The 20,141-nt window shown below is 44.7% G+C and overlaps 1 protein-coding gene across 2 annotated transcripts in view; it reads left to right on the top strand.

The window, feature by feature from the left end:
- The first annotated feature begins 280 nt into the window (after window positions 1–280).
- DOCK8 (dedicator of cytokinesis 8) overlaps window positions 281–20,141 on the top strand; it is a 222,503-nt gene continuing 202,642 nt past the window's right edge. The window contains exon 1 of one of the 2 annotated variants that reach the window (XM_078061526.1): window positions 281–476. In XM_078061526.1, coding sequence (XP_077917652.1) covers window positions 424–476 — 53 coding nt within the window. In that variant the 5' untranslated portion in view covers window positions 281–423. The remainder of the gene's footprint in view (window positions 477–20,141) is intronic. The other variant, XM_036090844.2, reaches the window with a different exon arrangement.

The following is a 20,141-nucleotide window of genomic DNA, read 5'->3' as shown; positions in this document are numbered from 1 at the left end:
CCTCAGGCGCTGGCAGCCCCGCGGCTCCGGGCAGACGGAGTTTCCGGCCTGGCCCGGCGGTCGCGGAGCCCTCCGCCCGCGCTCGCTCCTGCCTGAGGTCAGGGCCCCCGCGGCCGCAGCGCGCCGTCGCTCGGAGCATCCGGAGGGCAGTTCCGCGGCGTGTCCACACCCTCTCGCCCGCCGCTCCCTGCGTGCCGGGCCGGGCGCCGGGTGGCTGGCTGGGCTCGCCGCCGCGGCAGCTCCGAGGCTGGGCCCTCCCCCGCCGTGGCTGCGGCGCCGAAGGTGGAAATGCGGAAGTTTGCAGCCCCGCTGACAGATGAGGCTCGCGCCCCGCTCGGCGTGCGCTGCAGCGGCTCCGCGGCGCGCCGGGTCCCCGCCGTCCGCGCCCCGCGCCCCTAGAGGCGGACGAGCCGCGCGCGGGCCATGGCCACGCTGCCGGGCGCGGAGCGGCGCGCGTTCGCGCTCAAGATCAACAGGTAAGACGCGCCCCGCGGCGCCGCGCAGCCGCCGCCGCCGCACCGCCCCGGGCCCGCCGAGCGCCCGCGGGGGCCGAGTCCCGGGGACGGCGCGGCGGGGTGCACCTGCGACCCCCCTCCCCCCACCCCGGAGGCGGCCGCGCTGGGGCCGCTGAGCGCGCGACAGTGTCCGTGCGCGCCGGCCTCCGCCCGCGCCTCCGCGACGGTCCCAGCCCTCCCGGGTGTCCCGGGCCACCGGCGTCCCTTCCCTGAGCGAGCCCTCGGGGCCACCTCCGCGACCCGCGTCGCCCGCGCCGCCCTCGGGGTCTGACAGGTGGCCGCGCCGGGGAGGGTGAAGGGCGCAGGGCGAGCTGTGCTGGGCTCGCCGCGGACTTCCTGATGAACTGCGCCGGCCTTTGAGACCTGCCGGGAGATGGGGCAAGTCAAGAAGCGGTTGCAGTGCGACTTGTGTTTCCAGGCAGCTGCTGAGGACTTGGGCTGTTCTGAGCAGGGCTCTTTCCCCTCTCGTTGTATTTTCCCCTCCGAAGAAGTTTGGCTCCTGTTGACATCGCTATTTTTATTCCTTGGTCCCAGGGAGCCGTGAAGGGGAAAAAGTGATTTTTTAAAAATTCTCCATTTAAATAAACAAAAAGGAATGGCCTGTGGCTGGCATTTTTACATTTCTAGCGCTCTGGCGGAGAACTAAGAGCAATGAATCCACCTCACCGTCCGGTTCCTAATCCAAATCGCACACACTCAGTGTGAGCACATTTACTGCTCAAAGTTCTCGCCAGAGGTGCTGCAGCTGCAGTTTTCCCTCCGCTGAAAACTGCTGACAAGTATTGGGGGACATTTTTGTCCTGCCCTGAGAAATCGAGACTGTCCGGTTAAAAGATAACACGAAACTGGTCCCGAAGGGTCAACTTGTTATTCTCCTGTGCCCTCCCTGCTCTAGGACGTGTTATTCTTTTAGCTGAGCCCGTGAGAGGGTAGTTGCACAGTACATTTTGTGTGCGGAGGGCGTGTGGAGAGGTTGGAGCCACAAGGCATTAGAAGCCCCGAATAATCAGGTGGTAAGCCCCCCACCCCGGCCAGGGCCCACTGGGCTTTATTGCTGTTTGATGTCCACCTGCTGGGTAGCTGTGGGCAAACCATTCCTTGTACCTTACTATTTCTTCATCTTTAAAATGAATTTAATTATTAATGGGCATTGTATATTAATGTTGGAGTACCACAGGTACTAGTTAAAAGGCATGATGTCCATCAGGAATCTCCCTACGGGGATTTTATTTTATTTTATATTTTATTTTATTTATTTTTATTTATGTATGTATGTATGTATGTATGTATTTTGCATTAGGGTTCATGGCTGTTGCAAGCCAGAAGGGGCAATGAATTCGTTTGGGGAGTATGGGAATCAAACTGAAGTGAGCAACGGGTGTACCACTTGCCAGAGCTACTGCTCTTCGGTCCCTGTGAATTTTAGCTCAGGAAGCATGGCTGGGACAGAAAGATGTTCGAGACTGTGGGGTTTGGTGGAGTTGATCTGGGGAGAGCAGCAGGACCTGCGCTAATCCTGTAGGCACTCTTGAAAGTAGCAGTAGGGCTGGTGTGGCCTGAGGGTTAAGAATAAAGGCCCTGGCTAGAATTAGGACCTGCTTGCAGATTGGCCCCCTGCTACACACTGTGGGACCCTGGGCCTGTTATTTAACCTTTGTAAACTTTGGTTTCTTTATATGTCAAATGGGATAAATCGTAGGACCTACTTCTTATGACCGTTGGGAAGATTGAGGGAAATAGGTGCCTATAGCGTGTGGCTCAGAATAAGTGTTAAGTGTTAGCGGTCCTCATCGACCTTGCCATCAGCTTCATCACTGTCCCTATCATCATCGTTTTTGAGAGCCTAAGGAAGAAGGGTAGGAGAGGAAGCTGCAGTTAGAGAGCACTTTGGGCTGGGTCCACCAGCCGTAGGTTGGAGCTGCTGGGGCGGATGTTCTCCCTCATGTGACTTCCATCCCTGTGCTGAGATCACCAGACACACCCAGTGGAACGGAGTGTGTGATGCAATCTGAACAAGAAGAGCCCCATTGAAGTTAAGTATAAAGGTTCCCTAATCCTCAGGCAAGAAAAAGGATCGGATATTCCTATTTGGGGGGGTTCTGCTTTCCCTTTTGAAGCATTTGTGTCTTAGGTGAAAGAGTTATACTAAGGAGCTTAGCAGAAAGTATTGTTCAAAGGAGTGGATTTAGTAAGGACATACCTGGTATTAGTATCATATTAAAACTCACCATTTATTGAGCCCTTACTCTGTCCCAGACACTGTGATACGCTTCATGGATTATATCACTAAATCCTTACAAAAATCTTAGGAGACTCACATGAAATCTCGTATAGAAGGACAATGAAGCTTGGAGATGTAGTTTGCAAAAGGCCATGCAATTTGTTAAAGGCCAAGCAACAGTAGCAGAGATTACAAACTACTCCAAAGACTGTGCTCTTAATTGGGCATGTGCTATTTTGATGCACGAGCCTTAATAATTTCCTTTGAAAGCAAGCAGGGAATGACTTAAAAAAAAAAAAATTCTCATCTCAGTAGCAGCACTGGCAAACTTTTCTGTGTTCTGATCGGTGTTTAAACCACCAGTGTGACATTTTGCAATTTTGCAGTTGGAAAAGAAAATGTTTTCCCTTGCATGCCTACCCAGTGTTGAAATACGGCCCTCAAGTACATTTAGCATGGGTTCCCATTTTTTCCATTTTTTCACCTTTCTCCTCAGAATGAGATGAACTATCCCTTGAAAATGTTTGTGGGGGTAAAATCAGCGTGCCTCCTATTATGGAAATATTCAAATCAGATATATTAAAATTTTTCTTTGTAAAGAGCTCAGTTCTGCCTGCACCAACCTCAGGAAAGAGCGAGCTGACTAACTCACAGTGGGAAAAGAGTGTCCCCCACTGTTCCCAAATTCTGTGGCTTTCTGCAAGTAACATTGCTCAGTTTAGGGGCAGGGCCAAAGCAAAACAGGAACCTGGGAATGCCCACCAGTGCCCATCCCCCACGATTGCCCTGGCTCTCCCATGCTCTGAAGAAGCCTAAATTCCCATATGTTGGAAATTCACATGTTGGAAGAGTCCCATCCTATAGGACTTTTTGTTTTGTTTTGGGGACAAAGTGTAATTGTATGATGTAATCATGTGACTTGTTACAGTTAAACGTTTCTCTAGAACCCACCTCTCAGGGAGATAACAGGGGAAAAGATCCTCCACTGAAGTTTTCTGAGCTGGGGAAGTAAAATTTAATTTCGCGTAAGTTTCACATACTCATCTTTGTTTCAGTGTAATTGTCGCTGACTTCCTGTGCACAAAAGGACTAGATTGAGTTAAGAAATTCATGGTAATGTTTGCATTTGGGATTTCAGACACCGCTGCTTTAAGTGTCATAATACAGTCCTTGTACGAGCACCAAGTCTGATCAACTACCTTTCTTTCTTACTGGCATTTAGTGCTTTCATAGATTATAAAAATTATTACTAATATTCTGAAAATTCATTAAGGGAAATCTTGGTTTCTTTCACACACAAAATAGATATAGAATTTAGCACATATTAAAGTAAAATAAGGACTCTGGGTAAAGAGAGCAAAAGTCAGAAGGCGGAAAAAACATAAATGATCTTCTGGACACTCAGGATTGAAAGGAATAAATAATAATAGCTTATGCTTATAACATGTCTACTGTATGGCAGTCTAAATCTTTGCACGTTATAACTCATTTACCCCTATGAAGTATGAACAATTATTACCTCCATTTTACACACGGAGAAACTGAGCATGGAGAAGTCCCAAAAATTGTCCAAAGTCACAAAATAGCTAACAAAGGGCAGAGCTGGGGTTCAGATGGAGGCAGCCTGGCTTCAAAATCCTCTCCTTTAATCTCTATACCATGCTGTCGTCTCAGTTTTATATTAAGATAACAGTAAAATAAGTAACGTTTATTGACTGCTCACCACGTGCCAAACATTGCGCTAAGAACTTTATATATCTACATTGCATTGTTGTAGAAAAGGGACAAAATGTTAAGCAAAATAATCATCATTACAGAGTGATTTTATGGAAGATAAAAACAAGGAGCTGAGAAAACAGATTGCATTTAAGAATCCCAATAATTTTGGGCATTAGGACCAGAACAAGATGAAGGTATAGAGATCTTCCTGAGAAGTATTTGCTATTTTGTCTATGAAGATGATGCAGGCATAGAAATTTATGTATAAATGTGTGTCAGCAGTGAAACTAAACTAAATCTTTAGTAGTGACGGCGGAGCAGGATGTTGGTGCTTTCTGGAATTGCTTCATTTGTCGAACGTGTTCTAGACCAACAACCAATAGACAAGGCTTTAGGCAATCAAACTCAGGAATTTAGGTCTTTCACATTCCGAATCATTTTCTTCCAGATTCTTGGGACAGCTCTACTTGACTTTGGGCGTCAAGTACAAATGAAAGAACCTTCTGCCAGGGTGAAATTTTCTTCATTTGGAGTTCTCTGAGCTCTGACAGTTCACATGCATGTGTGGAGCTAATGTTCACTTCTACATGGAAGATAGATGTATAATTGCATCATATGGTTACCTGTGGAAAGCAAATATAATTGCATCATGTGGTTACCTGGGGAGAGAGATAGAACTCAAGGGACGAGGTCTCCATCTCAGCTCCCCAGACAGAGCTAGTGATGGAATGGGGTGATGTTATGAGCTCCCCATCTTTCTGTCCTCTTGTTTAACAGGGACCTTGAGGAGGCAGGGATGTGACGCTCAGACTTCTTGCTGAGGAAGGGTAAGAAACAGGAGGCCTGGGGCGCCTGGGTGGCTCAGTTGGTTAAGCATCTGCCTTTGGCTCAGGTCATGATCTCAGGGTCCTGGGATCGAGCCCCGCCTTGGGCTCCCTGCTCAGTGGGGAGCCTGCTTCTCCCTGTACCCCTCCCCCCTGCTTGTGATCTCTCTCTCTGATAAATAAAATGTTAAAAAAAAAAAAAAAAAAGAAACAGGAGGCCTTAATTTTTTTCAGTGGCAAACAATCAGGTGCTTATTCCTGTTTTGGTCAATAGGAAAGTGTTAAAACAAAATGTACTATCCCAGTTCCCACAAGGATCTAGTCTAATTTATTAGCAACCAGCAGCCTCAAGGGTTCTCTAGGGTCCAGGGAAATGCATGTGTTTATATGGTTGTGGTAAGTGTGGTCCCTCTGCTTCTGGAACTCACGCTGTAGTGGTGCACCTGGCTGTTTGGACAACTTGGGGACACACAATAAAAACAGGCTGATCTCTCTGAAAGTATGTATGAAGGCATCTGTATGCCGGGGTTCCGTGAGATCAAACAAATTGGTAAAGTTGGCATAGGATACTGTGTCCCACTGCATTCAGATCAAATGCAGTACTAAAAAAGCAGGATTAGTGGTGGCAGAAAGAGTTTCCCCTGCCCTCTGTTCTTTTCATCCGTGTTCAACGTGAGAAATAGGAAACAAGTAAGCAGAAATGTCGACCACCCATAAATTACAGCTCAACATTTGCATGTATAGCCTTCCATTTTCACAAAAATAAGATCTTATTGGATATGCCGCTTTGGGGTTTGTTTTGTTAATTTTAAATATTATGAACAACTCTCCATGTCAATCAATGTAGATCTACATTGTAATTGAGGTGAGGCTCTGTAAAATTGCATTGATTGCATATAAAATGATTTGTTGAATTCATTTTCTGTTATTGTGCCTCAGAGTTTCCAGTTTTCACAGTACCGTACAGAGGTTGATGGAATGCCTTATACACACATCTCGATGTGTTAGGGCAAATGCTACCTTAAAAATTTCTAGGAGTGGCATTGCCTGGTCAAAGGAAAGAAACATTTTTTAAGCTTTTGATACACATGGCCACATTGTCTTCCAGAAAAGTTACACTTATTTATGCTTCCACCAGCTGCCCTAGCCCTAAGAGTGATCATTTTCTCACATTCACACCCCCGCTGGGTTTTTTTTTTAATTTTTTTATTGGTATGTTAATCCCCATACATTACATCATTAGTTTTAGATGTAGTGTTCCATGATTCATTGTTTGTGCATAACACCCAGTGCTCCATGCAGAACGTGCCCTCCTCAATACCCATCACCAGGCTAACCCATCCTCCCACCCCCCTCCCCTCTAGAACCCTCAGTTTGTTTTTCAGAGTCCATCGTCTCTCATGGTTCTTCTCCCCCTCTGATTTCCCCCCCTTCATTCTTACTCTCCTGCTACCTTCTTTTTTTTTTTCTTAACATATATTGCATTATTTGTTTCAGAGGTACAGATCTGAGATTCAACAGTCTTGCACAATTCACAGCACTTACCAGAGCACATACCCTCCCCAGTGTCTATCACCCAGTCACCCCATCCCTCCCACCCCACCCCCCACTCCAGCAACCCTCAGTTTGTTTCCTGAGATTAAGAATTCCTCGTATCAGTGAGGTCATATGATACATGTCTTTCTCTATTTGACTTATTTCGCTCAGCATAATACCCTCCAGTTCCATCCACGTCATTGCAAATGGCAAGATCTCATTCCTTTTGATGGCTGCATAATATTCCATTGTGTATATATACCACCTCTTCTTTATCCATTCATCTGTCGATGGACATCTTGGCTCTTTCCACAGTTTGGCTATTGTGGACATTGCTGCTATAAACATCGGGGTGCACGTACCCTTTCGGATCCCTACTTTTGTATCTTTGGGGTAAATACCCAGTAGTGCAATTGCTGGATCATATGGTAGCTCTATTTTCAACTTTTTGAGGAACCTCCATACTGTTTTCCAGAGTGGCTGCACCAGCTTGCATTCCCACCAACAGTGTAGGAGGGTTCCCCTTTCTCCACATCCCCGCCAACATCTGTCATTTCCTGACTTGTTAATTTTAGCCATTCTGACTGGTGTGAGTGAGGTGGTATCTCATTGAGGTTTTGATTTGGATTTCCCTGATGCCGAGTGCTATTGAGCACTTTTTCATGTGTCTGTTGGCCATTTGGATGTCTTCTTTGGAAAAATGTTTGTTCATGTCTTCTGCCCATTTCTTGATTGGATTCTTTGTTCTTTGGGTGTTGAGTTTGATAAGTTCTTTATAGATTTTGGATACTAGTCCTTTATCTGATATGTCATTTGCAAATATCTTCTCCCATTCTGTCGGTTGTCTTTTGGTTTTGTTGACTGTTTCCTTTGCTTTGCAAAAGCTTTTTATCTTGATGAGGTCCCAATAGTTCATTTTTGCCCTTGCTTCCCTTGCCTTTGGCGATGTTTCTAGGAAGAAGTTGCTGCGGCTGAGGTCGAAGAGGTTGCTGCCTGTGTTCTCCTTTAGGATTTTGATGGAATCCTGTCTCACATTGAGGTCTTTCAACCATTTGGAGTCTATTTTTGTGTGTGGTGTAAGGAAATGGTCCAGTTTCATTCTTCTGCATGTGGCTATCCAATTTTCCCAACACCATTTGTTGAAGAGACTGTCTTTTTTCCATTGGACATTCTTTCCTGCTTTGTCAAAGATGAGTTGACCATAGAGTTGAGGGTCCATTTCTGGGCTCTCTATTCTGTTCCATTGATCTATGTGTCTGTTTTTGTGCCAGTACCATACTGTCTTGATGATGACAGCTTTGTAATAGAGCTGGAAGTCCGGAATTGTGATGCCGCCGGCTTTGCTTTTCTTTTTCAACATTCCTCTGGCTATGCGGGGTCTTTTCTGGTTCCATACAAATTTTAGGATTATTTGTTCCATTTCTTTGAAAAAAGTGGGTGGTATTTTGTTGGGGATTGCATTGAATGTGTAGATTGCTCTAGGTAGCATTGACATCTTCACAATATTTGTTCTTCCAATCCATGAGCATGGAACGTTTTTCCATTTCTTTGTGTCTTCCTCAATTTCTTTCATGAGTATTTTATAGTTTTCTGAGTACAGATCCTTTGCCTCTTTGGTTAGATTTGTTCCTAGGTATCTTATGGTTTTGGGTGCAATTGTAAATGGGATCGACTCCTTAATTTCTCTTTCTTCTGTCTTGTTGTTGGTGTATAGGAATGCCACTGACTTCTGTGCATTGATTTTATATCCTGCCACTTTACTGAATTCCTGTATGAGTTCTAGAAGTTTTGGGGTGGAGTCTTTGGGGTTTTCCACATAGAGTATCATATCATCTGCAAAGAGTGAGAGTTTGACTTCTTCTTTGCCGATTCGGATGCCTTTTATTTCTTTTTGTTGTCTGATTGCTGTGGCTAGGACTTCTAATACTATGTTGAATAGCAGTGGTGATAGTGGACATCCCTGCCGCCCCGCTGGGTTTTATCATTCTTTTAAATCTTTATTTGCAAGCTTGACCCCTGCTCTTAAATGTCTCTTACCTCTTCCTGTTTATCTTCTCTGCCAGATCCCTGCGTGACCTCTGAAGTCATGCTTCAGAAATTAAAATGGTCATACATTTCTCCTTTTTTCTTTGCCCGATAGACAACTAAAGATGGTGGTAACCTCCATCTTCCTTGCTTTCTGCCTTTATTCATTGAATAGGTGGGTTAACGATGAAGGTGGATGTTCTAGCAACTTAATTCTTTCTTGATTCTCTTTTAGACTCTAGTTGTCACACTTTCACTCACTCTTTGCTTTCACAATCTAATCTACCTGTCGTTTGCATAAACTCTTGCTCTTTGAAATGAAATGGCATGTCGGAATCAGAATCCCTGTCTCTCACAAACAAGATCCAGATGATGTAATTCACTGTGTTTTCCCTTGGATCCGGGTATACATAAACTGGACTTCTTTCACACTTTTTTGGGTCCCTCTGGCTCTGGGATTGACTTTATGTTTGTACAACATGTTAGTGTCACTCTGCTTAGAAACCTTGAGAGGCTTCACAAGCACTCTTATCATTCAAAGGATAAAGTTTATTGTTCTTCCTATGCAAGAGGTCAAAGGTAAAAATAGCAAACAGGTTACCTAATGGTATTCAGGCTAAATTGGAACTAGAGTAAGAAATGCAGAACTGTAAAGTAATCAACTTTTTTCTCCCATCTGTTGACTTTCTGGTGTGTGGATGAGTTAGGAGGCTTGCAAATCCTAGGCTCATAAGTTTGAGAGTGAGAATACACTCCAGCTAATGAGGGTTACTCTGTTCTGAGCACTGCACCAGGTCCTGGAAATACAAAGACAAAAAGTCATGGCCTTGTCTGCAAGGAGCAAGGACATTAACCCAAGATTATGGACTGGGAAAGGAGGGAGACTTCATTTGCCTCCTAACCCTGCCTTTTGGGCATTGTGCCTTTAAAGTGGTCCTTTTGGCTTCGTCCTTTTGGCTTTGGTCCTTAGAGCTGCTTATTCTAAGGATCCTAGCAGTATCCAGAACATTCTTGGAGATCCTTTTAGAATTGCTCTCAGAGTTTGGGGGACATTTATTTTAAAAAATAAGCTCAGTGGCATGAAATCTTTTTCCCCTGGGGGAGAATCTGCTTTTTTTCTTACTTGGAAAGTTTCAAAAATATAGTAAATACAGATAGATGGTAACATGGCAGGTACCTGAGAGCCTGCTGAGCAGAATGAACAAATGTGAACATTTGGTCACTTTTTTTTTTTTTTTAAATAGGCTCCACACGGGGCTCCATCTCATGACCCCGAGATCATGACCTGAGCCAAGACCAAGAATCAGACGCTTAACCAACTGAGCCACCCAGGCGCCCCAACATTTGGACACTTGTGTCTTAGATATTTCTAAATGAAAAAAGAGAACATTACAGATAAATTTGAAGTCCCCATATTCTGCTCCTTCAGAGGTCAGCACTACCACCAAGTTGTACTTTTAGTGTGTGTGTGTGTGTTTGTGTGTGCGCGCACGCACGCACATATCCATAAATGATACACTGTATGGTTTCTGGAATGAGCCAAAGTCATTAGCATTTAATCAAGTCTGTTAAATTAGGTAGTATCAGTTTGAGTTAATGAAAAGATATGACTTCAAAATCATGGAGCTGGTTTTTAGCGGCCTCTTCAAGTAGCTCTGAAAGCAGTTGCCAAGAAGAGCCCCCAAAGATGATTTCAGGAAGCCAGCTCTCTCAGCATAGACTGCATGGCCCTTCTTGTGTGAAATTATAAAAAAAACAAAAGACAAAAAACCCAGCAACAGGTATTTAGATGTGTACAATCTGGTCATGCTTTTTTGATCACTCCTTACATTATAGTCACATTACCTATTTCCTGGAAAAGCCCGGAAACTAAAACCAAAAAAAATTTTTTTTTTGTCTCCATCAGATGAATGTACCCACGATTTGCGTTTGACCTGAGATAAGGAGTTGAGTTGATAACATGTTTATTTTTAAATAATATGTTATTTTTTAAAGATACTACTTTTTAAATTTCTTTGAGAGACAGGGAGAGCATGAGCGGGGTTAGGGGCAGAGGGAGAGGGAGAAGCAGACTCCCTGCCGAGCAGGGAGCCTGACGTGGGGCTCGATCCCAGGACCCTGAGATCATGACCTGAGCCGAAGGCAGACAGTTAACCAACTGAGCCACCCAGGAGCCCCAATAATATGGTTTTTAAAGCATAGAGTAAAGATTCTGCCTCATTGCCCAGACATTTGATGAGAGATTAGCACAAGAGGGTATGGTGTTTGCTAAGAAGGATGTGGTTCTCCTGGCGTGGGTGTAACTGAATGGTTGGGCTGGATTCTCCCGTTTGAACAGGGAGATGTAGTCCCCTGTTGCACCAGACCCCCCATGAGAGAAAGTGGGAAGAATGGCCACAGATAGTAGGGCTGTCCTCCAAATCCCTGCTCTGCCTTGCTGCGACACAGGGCAAGAGTCCACACACAGCAGACCCCTTCTGTGGTTTGAGTTGTTTGAGTTGTCTGCATTCGGTTCTTGGCGCCGTACTTGAGAACTCAAGAGAAGTTAAGTTCTCACCAAGAAGATAACCCCCCGGGGTCCCGGGTCATTGGGGAATCCAACCAGAGCTGCCTACGGGGTGCCAGTCAGCAGGCACTGATTTATACCAGCATGACGGCCCATTTTCCCTTATGCTCGCAGAAAAAGTCAGGCTCAAAGTCCACTAAAAATGTACCATCTCCTGCTTCAAGGCAGTGGTGGCCGTCTGGTCTCTGCGGGAACAGGATCGTCGCCTCCCTGTTGTCGTTCTCACTGGTTTGCTTCACCTGCTCGTATTGTCCTCTTTCATTCCAAATCACTGTCTGCTCTCACAATATCCCTTTAGAAGGGGTATCCACTTTCTCTGTTGTATATATCCGCTATAACTGTTGTATATTACCTGTTGTATACCGATCACTTTATTCAACTCACAAGAATTTTTTTTGATTGCCTCTGACTTTCTCTAGGCAGTCTGAGAGGGGGAAAAAACAACAACCAGTATCTGCCCCCAGAATTCAGCGGGAGGGAGCGGGTTGACTAAGAGAACAGAGGAGATGGAGTTTGTGTGGCTGGGTGAGGGTTAGGGCAGGATTGTCGCCAGAACGCACAGGGAGGGGAGCAACAGATGAAACTGTTACGATGGGAAGAGTAGCTGTGTGCAGAATGGGTGGGGTAGGGGGTTCTGTGAGATGGATCAGGAGGGGGCTGCAGTCATCCCCATTGTGAGGTGATGAGCTCTGGGATTAGGCTGGAGTCACAAGAAGAAAAGGACTGTGGCCACAGATACTTCAAAGGGAGTCAACTGGATTTGAGAAGCACCTCAATAACTGTTCATTTGCTCTTCTCATGAACATTGACTGTAGCCTGCTGTGTACCTGCAGAGTTCTAAGGGCCAAGGATAGAGCTGTGAGCAAGACAGTCTAGGTTCTTGTTCTAAAAGAAGTCATTTTCCAGGGTTGCCTGGGTGGCTCAGTTGGTTAAGCAACCGACTCTTGGTTTCGGCTTGGGTTGTGATCTCAGGGTCATGAGATCGAGCCTTGCATCAGCTCTATGCTCAGCCCAGAGTCTGCTTGAGATTCTCTTTTTCTCTTCCCTCCCCCTCCTCCTACTCCTGTGCTCTCTCTCTCTCTCAATAAAATAAATAAAACCTTTAACAAAAAATATAAGTCATTTTCCAGTGGGAAGATAATAAAGTAAACCAGGAAAGAAACAAGGAAATATCAGATAAAATAAGAGCTATGCAGAGAATGTACAAGGGCCATGTGGAGAGTGTGGATACTTCAAAAGAATGGACGAGGAAGTCATCCCTGAGTGGGTCGGTGACTGGGGCTGGGACTGGGTGGGGGAATTAGCAAGTGCTGTGGCTGGAGTAAGTCTGGTGTGTTGGAAGAAAAGAAAGAGCCAGCGTGTCTGGAGTAGAGTGGATGAAGGGAGAGTGGTAGAGATGAGGAGAAAAGTTGGCAGCAATCAAATCCTTATAAGCCATGGGAAAAGTTGAAATGTTATTCTAAGTGCAATGGGAAGGTTTCTGGAACAGAGGCATGACTCGATTGACATCCCAAAAGAGATGACACCAAGATTTCCATTCTGGGGTTTAAAAGTGCACTCTGGCTTCCCCACAGAGAAGCAAAGAGTGGAAGCAAGGAAAATAACTGGGAGGTAGTCAGGTTCCAGATGGGTGGTGGTGGCAGCTGGGACTGCAGGGGGGAGGGGCAGTCAGGTCTGAGATACAACTTGGAGATTGAGCGGATGGATTAGATGTGGGCTGGGGACAGTGGGAGAAAAAGAGAAATCGCCATGTCTCTGGGGTTGGAGTTCTGGGTGGAGATGGATGCTTTTCACAGAGATTGAAAAGGGTGGACGAGGAGCAGCCTTTTAGGGTGAATCAAGAGTTTAGTTGGGGGCATATTAAGTCTAAGATGCATATTAGAAATGCAAGTGGAATTTCCTACTATGTAGTTTTATTTAGGAATCTGAGACTCAGGAGAGAGGTCAGAGCTGGATATTTAAATTTGCAAGTCATTGCCATGCTATTTTTCAAAACAGAAGAAAAGAAAATACTGAAATTATCTTGATAAGATTTTGACAGCCACAAAGCTGTATGTATGGTATGAAATCATTCTTATTGAAAAACAAATATGTATATATTTCCCTGTAGAGTTAATGGATCAATACATATGGTAAGGAGGGGACCAGAAGGACATATGTCAACATGTTATCAGTGTTATACCTGGGTAGTTGTATTACTGATGATTTTTGTTTCCTGGCATGTGAAGCGTGTGTATGTATGTATGTGGGTATATTTCCCACATTTTCTTCAAAATTTTGTAATTAGGAAAGGTGAGATTTATAAAAGAGATAACACCAAGATTTCCATTCTGAGGAAACTGGATAAAGATGGTGCCAGTGAGTAATTATGAAAACTTGAAATCTGAGTAAGTTTTGGGAGGGTGATTTAAACTTCTCTTGTAGAGTTTTGTTTAAGAGAATGGAGTAGGCTGCACAGTGATGGATAGTTAGCACTCCTTCCCTGTGAGAGGATTTTACTTTTCACCTTACTGAAGGTGATGTGGTCACTTCGAGGTGAAGCTCTAAGAGCCATGTCAACTTTTCCCTGTTCTGTACGATCAGCAATGTTCCAGATGGGTCTGTAGCCTGCGCCCTGGAGTAAAGACAGTTAGGGGAGAGTCACACTTGCTCTCTGGTGGTCTTTGTTTTTATAAGCCACTAAGATTTTCGGATTATTTGTTATCACTGCATAACCAAGCCCACTCTGATTGATACAGAGAAGCATAAACTCTACAACATTTCCATGGGGTAGCTTGAGATATAGGTTTGGAACTTGAATGAGAGGTCAGGAAGGAACATATTAATTAGGAAGTCATCAATGAAGGTGGGAAAGTGTAGTGGGAAGAGGAAAATCATGGGACCAGGGCATGAGCCACTGCCAGTTGGTGTAAGAGGGAAAAGCTGCAAAAAGAGAGGAAGAAGAATTTGGCCCAGATGTGGCAGATAGGGTAGCGCTAGAAAAGCAAGCTAACAGGGCAATTCGAAAGGTCCGGGGACAAAGAAAGAGCCATTGGATTTGCCTTGCTGGTGGTCAGTGTAAATGTCTAAAACAGCAGTTTTAGTGGAGTTGTGGGAAAGGAAGTCAGATTTCATAGGGTTATGGGGGGAGTCAGTGCAGAGGAAATGGAGGAAGCTGGTAGAGACCACTCCTTTAGAAAGTTTGGATGAGGCAGAAGAGAAAGTGGGACATCGGTAACCAGAAGGTTCTAACAAAGCTTTGACCTTTACACAGATTTAACATGCCATGCTGGCCAGAGCATGCTCTGATCTGAGAGGGAAAGCGCATGTATGTTTCATTCCCATAAAATAAGTCTTACACAGGGATAAAGATATGACCCGATACTGTCTGATTTATAACAAATTTTGCTTTGCGCCACCGTTGGGACCCTTGACAATAAATAAAATATTCTTCTTATCTGTTTTCTTCCGGGGAGATTCTGAAACTCTCAACACTGTCATGTATTATCTTTCAGAACTGATAATCCTTTCTATTTTATTATCTTTATGTGTTTGAAGTACAAAAATTATAGGAAGGAGCACCAGTATCGGTTATATTTTGCTGCTTAACAAACACCTGTTGTGGGTCGAATCGTGTCTCTCCCCAAAGATTCCTAAGCCCTGGTACCTGCAAATGTCATCTTGTTTTAGAAAGAGGGTCTTTGCAGATGTAAGTTGAGATGAGGTCATACTGCATTAAAGTGGGCGCTAAGTCTAGTCAGTGGCATCCTTAGAAGAAGAGCCACAGAGCCACGGACACACATAGAAAAGAGGCCACGTGGGGGCGCCTGGGTGGCTCAGTCGTTAAGCGTCTGCCTTCGGCTTGGGTCATGATCCCAGGGTCCTGGGATCGAGCCCCACATCGGGCTCCCTGCTCAGTGGGATGCCTGCTTCTCCCTCTCCCACTCCCCCTGCTTGTGTTCCCTCTCTCGCTGTGTCTCTCTCTGTCAAATAAATAAATAAAATCTTTAAAAAAAAAAAAAAAAAAAGAAAAGAGGCCACGTGAAGACAGAGGCAGAGACCGGAGTTACGCCACCACGATCCAGGGAACACGAAGTCGGCCAGCAACCACCAGAAAGTAGGGAATCAAGGAAGGAGTCTTCCCTAGAGCGTCAGGGCTGGAGCGTGGTCCTGCCGACACCTTGAATTTGGACTTCCGGCCTCCGGAACAGTGAGGGAATAAATACCACTGGGTCTGTAGTAATGTGCTATGGCAGCCTGGGAAACTAATATGTTACCCCAAAGCTTATTGACTTAAAGCAACAGCAGTTTATTATTTCTCATGATTCTGTGGGTTGACAAGTTGGGTTGGGCTCAGTGGGGCAGCCCTGCTGGTCTTGCTGTGGTCATCCATGTGGCTGCAATTATCCGATGGCTCAGTTGAAATGGGATGTCTACGCTGGCCTCACTCACAAGTTCAGGACCTTGGTGCTGTTCTCCCGCTTCACATGGTCCCATATCCTCCAGGACTCTAGCTCGGTATTCCTTCTGTGGTCGAGGGAACTTTCTACCAGGAGGAGCATGGAAGCCACAAGGCTCCTTGAGGCTTGCTTTAGAGCTTATACAACATTCCTTCCCCCACATTCATTGGTTCAAACAAGTTACAAGGCAACCGAGCTTTAATGGGTGGGAAAATAGACCCAATCTCTTGATGGGAGGAGTTGCAGGATATTTGGCCATTTTAATCTCAGTACAGCACCGAAGAAAGCAAGCCATCGTATTCCAGTTTCAACTTCATGGATTTAAGCAGAAGGTCTTGTCGTTCCCTGCTCCGATCACAGTACCCGTTTTACTGGCAGGGAAACTGAGAACAGATTAAATGGACTCCTTCGTAGTTACCAATGAGTCATGCTTTGTGAGACACTTTTTTGGCCCGTGGAAACCAACTATATGTCTGGAAGAGCTAATTGCAGTCCTGCCTGGAGGCAGGTGAATGAACTTAAATAACTTCTTGGGTTTCTCTTAAATACCATAATTACACCGATGGAGTTGAGATGGCAGAGCTGTCTGGTCCAGAGACGAAGCAGTGGTGTGAGGGTATTATGGAGACAAGGTGCTTGGAAATTCCTGTGTGTCACTCCAAGGAGCAGGATTTGAGGCTAAATTAAATGACTGGAAAAAGGGTCAGCGAGCACTTTATTCTCAAGAGTTACCCTATGGGCTTAGAGATTCGGTAGTGCTATGGTCCAGTGTAAGTCCTGGGCTGGGAAGAATTAAAGTGAGTAGAAGAAGAGAATACAGCAAGGAAGGCAGAAAGACCAGCCTGAAATGAAGATACATGACACGGGTTGTGTCAGAAGGGTCACCCTTCAGTCAGCTAGGATTGCTTTTAGCAGCTGCAGGGAAGAGACAACCCCGCAAAACAGTGGCTTCAACAGATGGGGAGTTTATTTTTCTTACGTAACAGGAATTCCAGTGGTTGGCAACCCACACTTGGTAGGAGAGCCCAAAATGCCACTGGAGACCTCGTGTCTTTGTGTCCCATCATCCTTGGTGCATGGCTCTCATGCTCATGGTCATAAGGTGGCTCCTGAAACTACGCACTGGAAAAACCTTGAAGACAGGAAGAAGACAGAAGGCCAAAGAGGCACGTCGGCTAACGTTGCTCCCCTTTAAGGAACTTTTCCAAAAACTGGAAACTGGACATTTGCTATACATCACATTTGGTCAGATCCCTCTACCTACAAGGGAGGTTGGTAAATACAGTTTTTATTGGGCCAGCACATTGCCACCTCCAACAAAACCTGGGTTGAGCTAGAAGGAAGGGGATAATGGCTATTGATAGGCAACCAGCGGTGTCTGCCATAGCCCCCCAAAATTGCGGTGGGCATGAATCAGTGACAGAACTTCCATTGTAGCATCATGCCACCTCCGACCCATTAATACTCATATCAGATTCAGGCTCATCGAACTCCAGAATCCTAATGAGGAGGGAAGATCCAGGCCTAATGATCTAGGCCTCATGAGGAGGGATATCTGGGCTTATAGGTCCAGTATGAATCCGGGTAAAAGCTGTCATAACAAATAATCCCAAAATCTCAGTGGAATAACCCAACAAACATTTATTTTATGTTCATGCCACAGACTAATACAGATCAGGTGGCTCTCCTCTAAGCAGTGACTTTGGAACCCAGGCAGCTTCGACCTTATGGCTCTGCCATCTTGTCATTGTTAGGTTACTTTGGCATCATTCAGCCAATGGCCGAGAAGAAGAGACAGTGAAAGACTTTGTAGCCCATCATTAAATACCTCAACTCAAAAGTGGTATGCATCAACTTCTGCTCACATTACATGATGAGAACTACTTACAAGGTCCACCGATAGGCAAGGAGGGTTGGTGAATACGGTTCTTGTCTGGCAGTCACTTTCCAGCAACAAATCCTCCCTGGGAATGGGGAGCATGAATTTTTGGGGGGTCAGCTAACCATCTGTGCCACACAGGGTCCCAGTCACAAAGGAGGGGCCGTTAACCAAATGTCAGTCAACATACAGATAGGCCTGATTTGCTGTGCTGTTGGCAGATAGATGAAAACTCTGTGGTCTAAGTCACAGGGGATATGGGTGTGGAGACTACCGAGGAAGCAATATCTAAATGTGTATAGCTGAAACACCTGAGATTCTAGATGGAGATGCTAAGAATACAAGGCATACCTATCCTTTAAGGCAGGGTGGCTGATAGTAGAAAAAAAAAAACAACTTAAAATCTCATTGAAATTGAGGACTCTAGAAGTGCCATGTGAAAGTTAATCTTTATTCTAGAGACCCCACAGATTGGTAAGGAGCCAAGTTGCTCAGCCATTTTTTTTTTTTTTCCAGAGAACAAGCATTTAAAAAGCATTTGAGGAAAAACCAGAAGATTAAGATATTTTTAAACAGCTTTTGAGTGATTAAATTAGAATTTTTTATTTGACAGGAAACAAGATGTTATCTAAGAGAAAGAAGCATTCTAAAACATTCACTCCCACTTGAGGGGTAACCTTGTAATGGTCCCACCTCCCCTCTGTGACAGAATTTTGATGAGAAGCTGAGTCACTTTGCTTTTCTTGACTGGTTTACTTTGGGTCTGAGGAATCCTCTTGTTTTATTTGCCTTTTAATCATTTTAATAGTCTGTGACATCAGTCTTCTCATTCATATTATCATTTGTAGTGATAAACAATTCAGAGAGCCCTCACTACAGGGAGAAGAGAGTAGAGACCTTCCAGTCAGAAACTTGAGGCCAACAAGTCCGATTCCGGTCGCCCTCCACTGATTCTCAGTGGGAGCATCTTGTGCAAGTTCTTTAATTTCCCTGAGTCTTAAGTTTTTCCATCTGTAAGACAGAATAATGCCCATGTCACTGGGTCAAATGATATAATCTCTATGAAAATGCTACATAAGTCAAAGAGCACAACACACATAGTAATGAAACATTTGTGAAATGCAAATGAGTGCCACGTTTCTGTGATTAGTCAACGTGTCCTATGTAACAGACCTGGAACCAGGTCTCCCGCTAGGAAGGTGCTCGGAAAAGAAAACTAAGAATAAATATGGACAAAGTAAAAAAACACTGAACATGAGGGATAGAGAAATGTCAAAAGCAGCGACTGCAACAACATAAAGTAAGGTTTCAACTCATTTACAGAGCCTGTCCCCCAGAACACGCAGGCATGTGCACACGTGCACACACACACACACACACACACACATACATACCACATACATGATAGTTCACTCAAAAGGAAAGAGACGTAAAGGCCAAGGGGAAATTTGGACCTTCAATTTCCCCATGACCTCACATTTTCTGAAAACTGAAAGAGATGGTAGGCACACACTGTTGCCTTTTCCAAAAAGTAACTTCTGTGGAAAACTGTGGCAGTTCTGAAAGTCTGCAGGGGGAACTTGGTAGAGCCACTTAGATAATGCACGTCATGTGATCACCAGAGATGCTTATATGAGGGATGGGGAAGAAATGTGGGAACGCAGAGCCATTCGGGAAAAGAAGGGGTTCATCCTGAAGACTAGCAGCTAGAGTTATAGATTGGAGAAGACAGACCTGTTTCCTAGACTTTCCTTAAGTGAAAAATGGCTTCTTATTACAAAAGCTAGATGTGTGAATTATAGAAAAAGCAGGAATGTACGTGAAGCAGATATTTTTAAGATAAAAATTATTTCTAGGGGCGCCTGGGTGGCTTAGCCGGTTAAGTGTCTGCCTCTTGATTTTGGCTCAGGTCTTGATCTCAGGGTCATGAGATTCAGCCCCCACGTTGGGCTCCGCGCTAAGAGTGGAGCCTGTTTAAGATTCTCTCTCACTCTGCCCCGTCCCTCTCCCTGCTTGCGCTCTCTCTCTTTCTCTAAAACAAACAAATAAATAATTTCTAGTTCTTTGACCAAAAGTTTATCACTTTTAACAGCTTGATATATATATATTTTTCAGACTCACACACATACATGCATGTTTTCTACAAAATTGGAAGCAGACTTACAGACTGTTTTGTAACCTGCTTTTTAATTTAAAAATATAGTATGAACAACTTTTCATGTCACTAAATATTCTTGCATGACATTTCTAAATGAATGCATAACATTTCATTGTGAGGATTGTAATTTTTTTTTCATCTTGAATGATTCTTCAGTATAAATGCTGGAAATTGAATCACAGACTCAAAGGTTATTCAGTGATTTATATAGCTGCCCAGTTGTCTTTCTGGAAGGTGTTGCGTGACATCTGTCTTTAGA

This window comes from Halichoerus grypus, chromosome 14 (assembly GCF_964656455.1).
Source record: "Halichoerus grypus chromosome 14, mHalGry1.hap1.1, whole genome shotgun sequence".
NCBI lineage: Eukaryota > Metazoa > Chordata > Mammalia > Carnivora > Phocidae > Halichoerus > Halichoerus grypus.
Note: the sequence above shows the minus strand (reverse complement) of the source record. Positions and strands in the feature narration are given on the sequence as shown.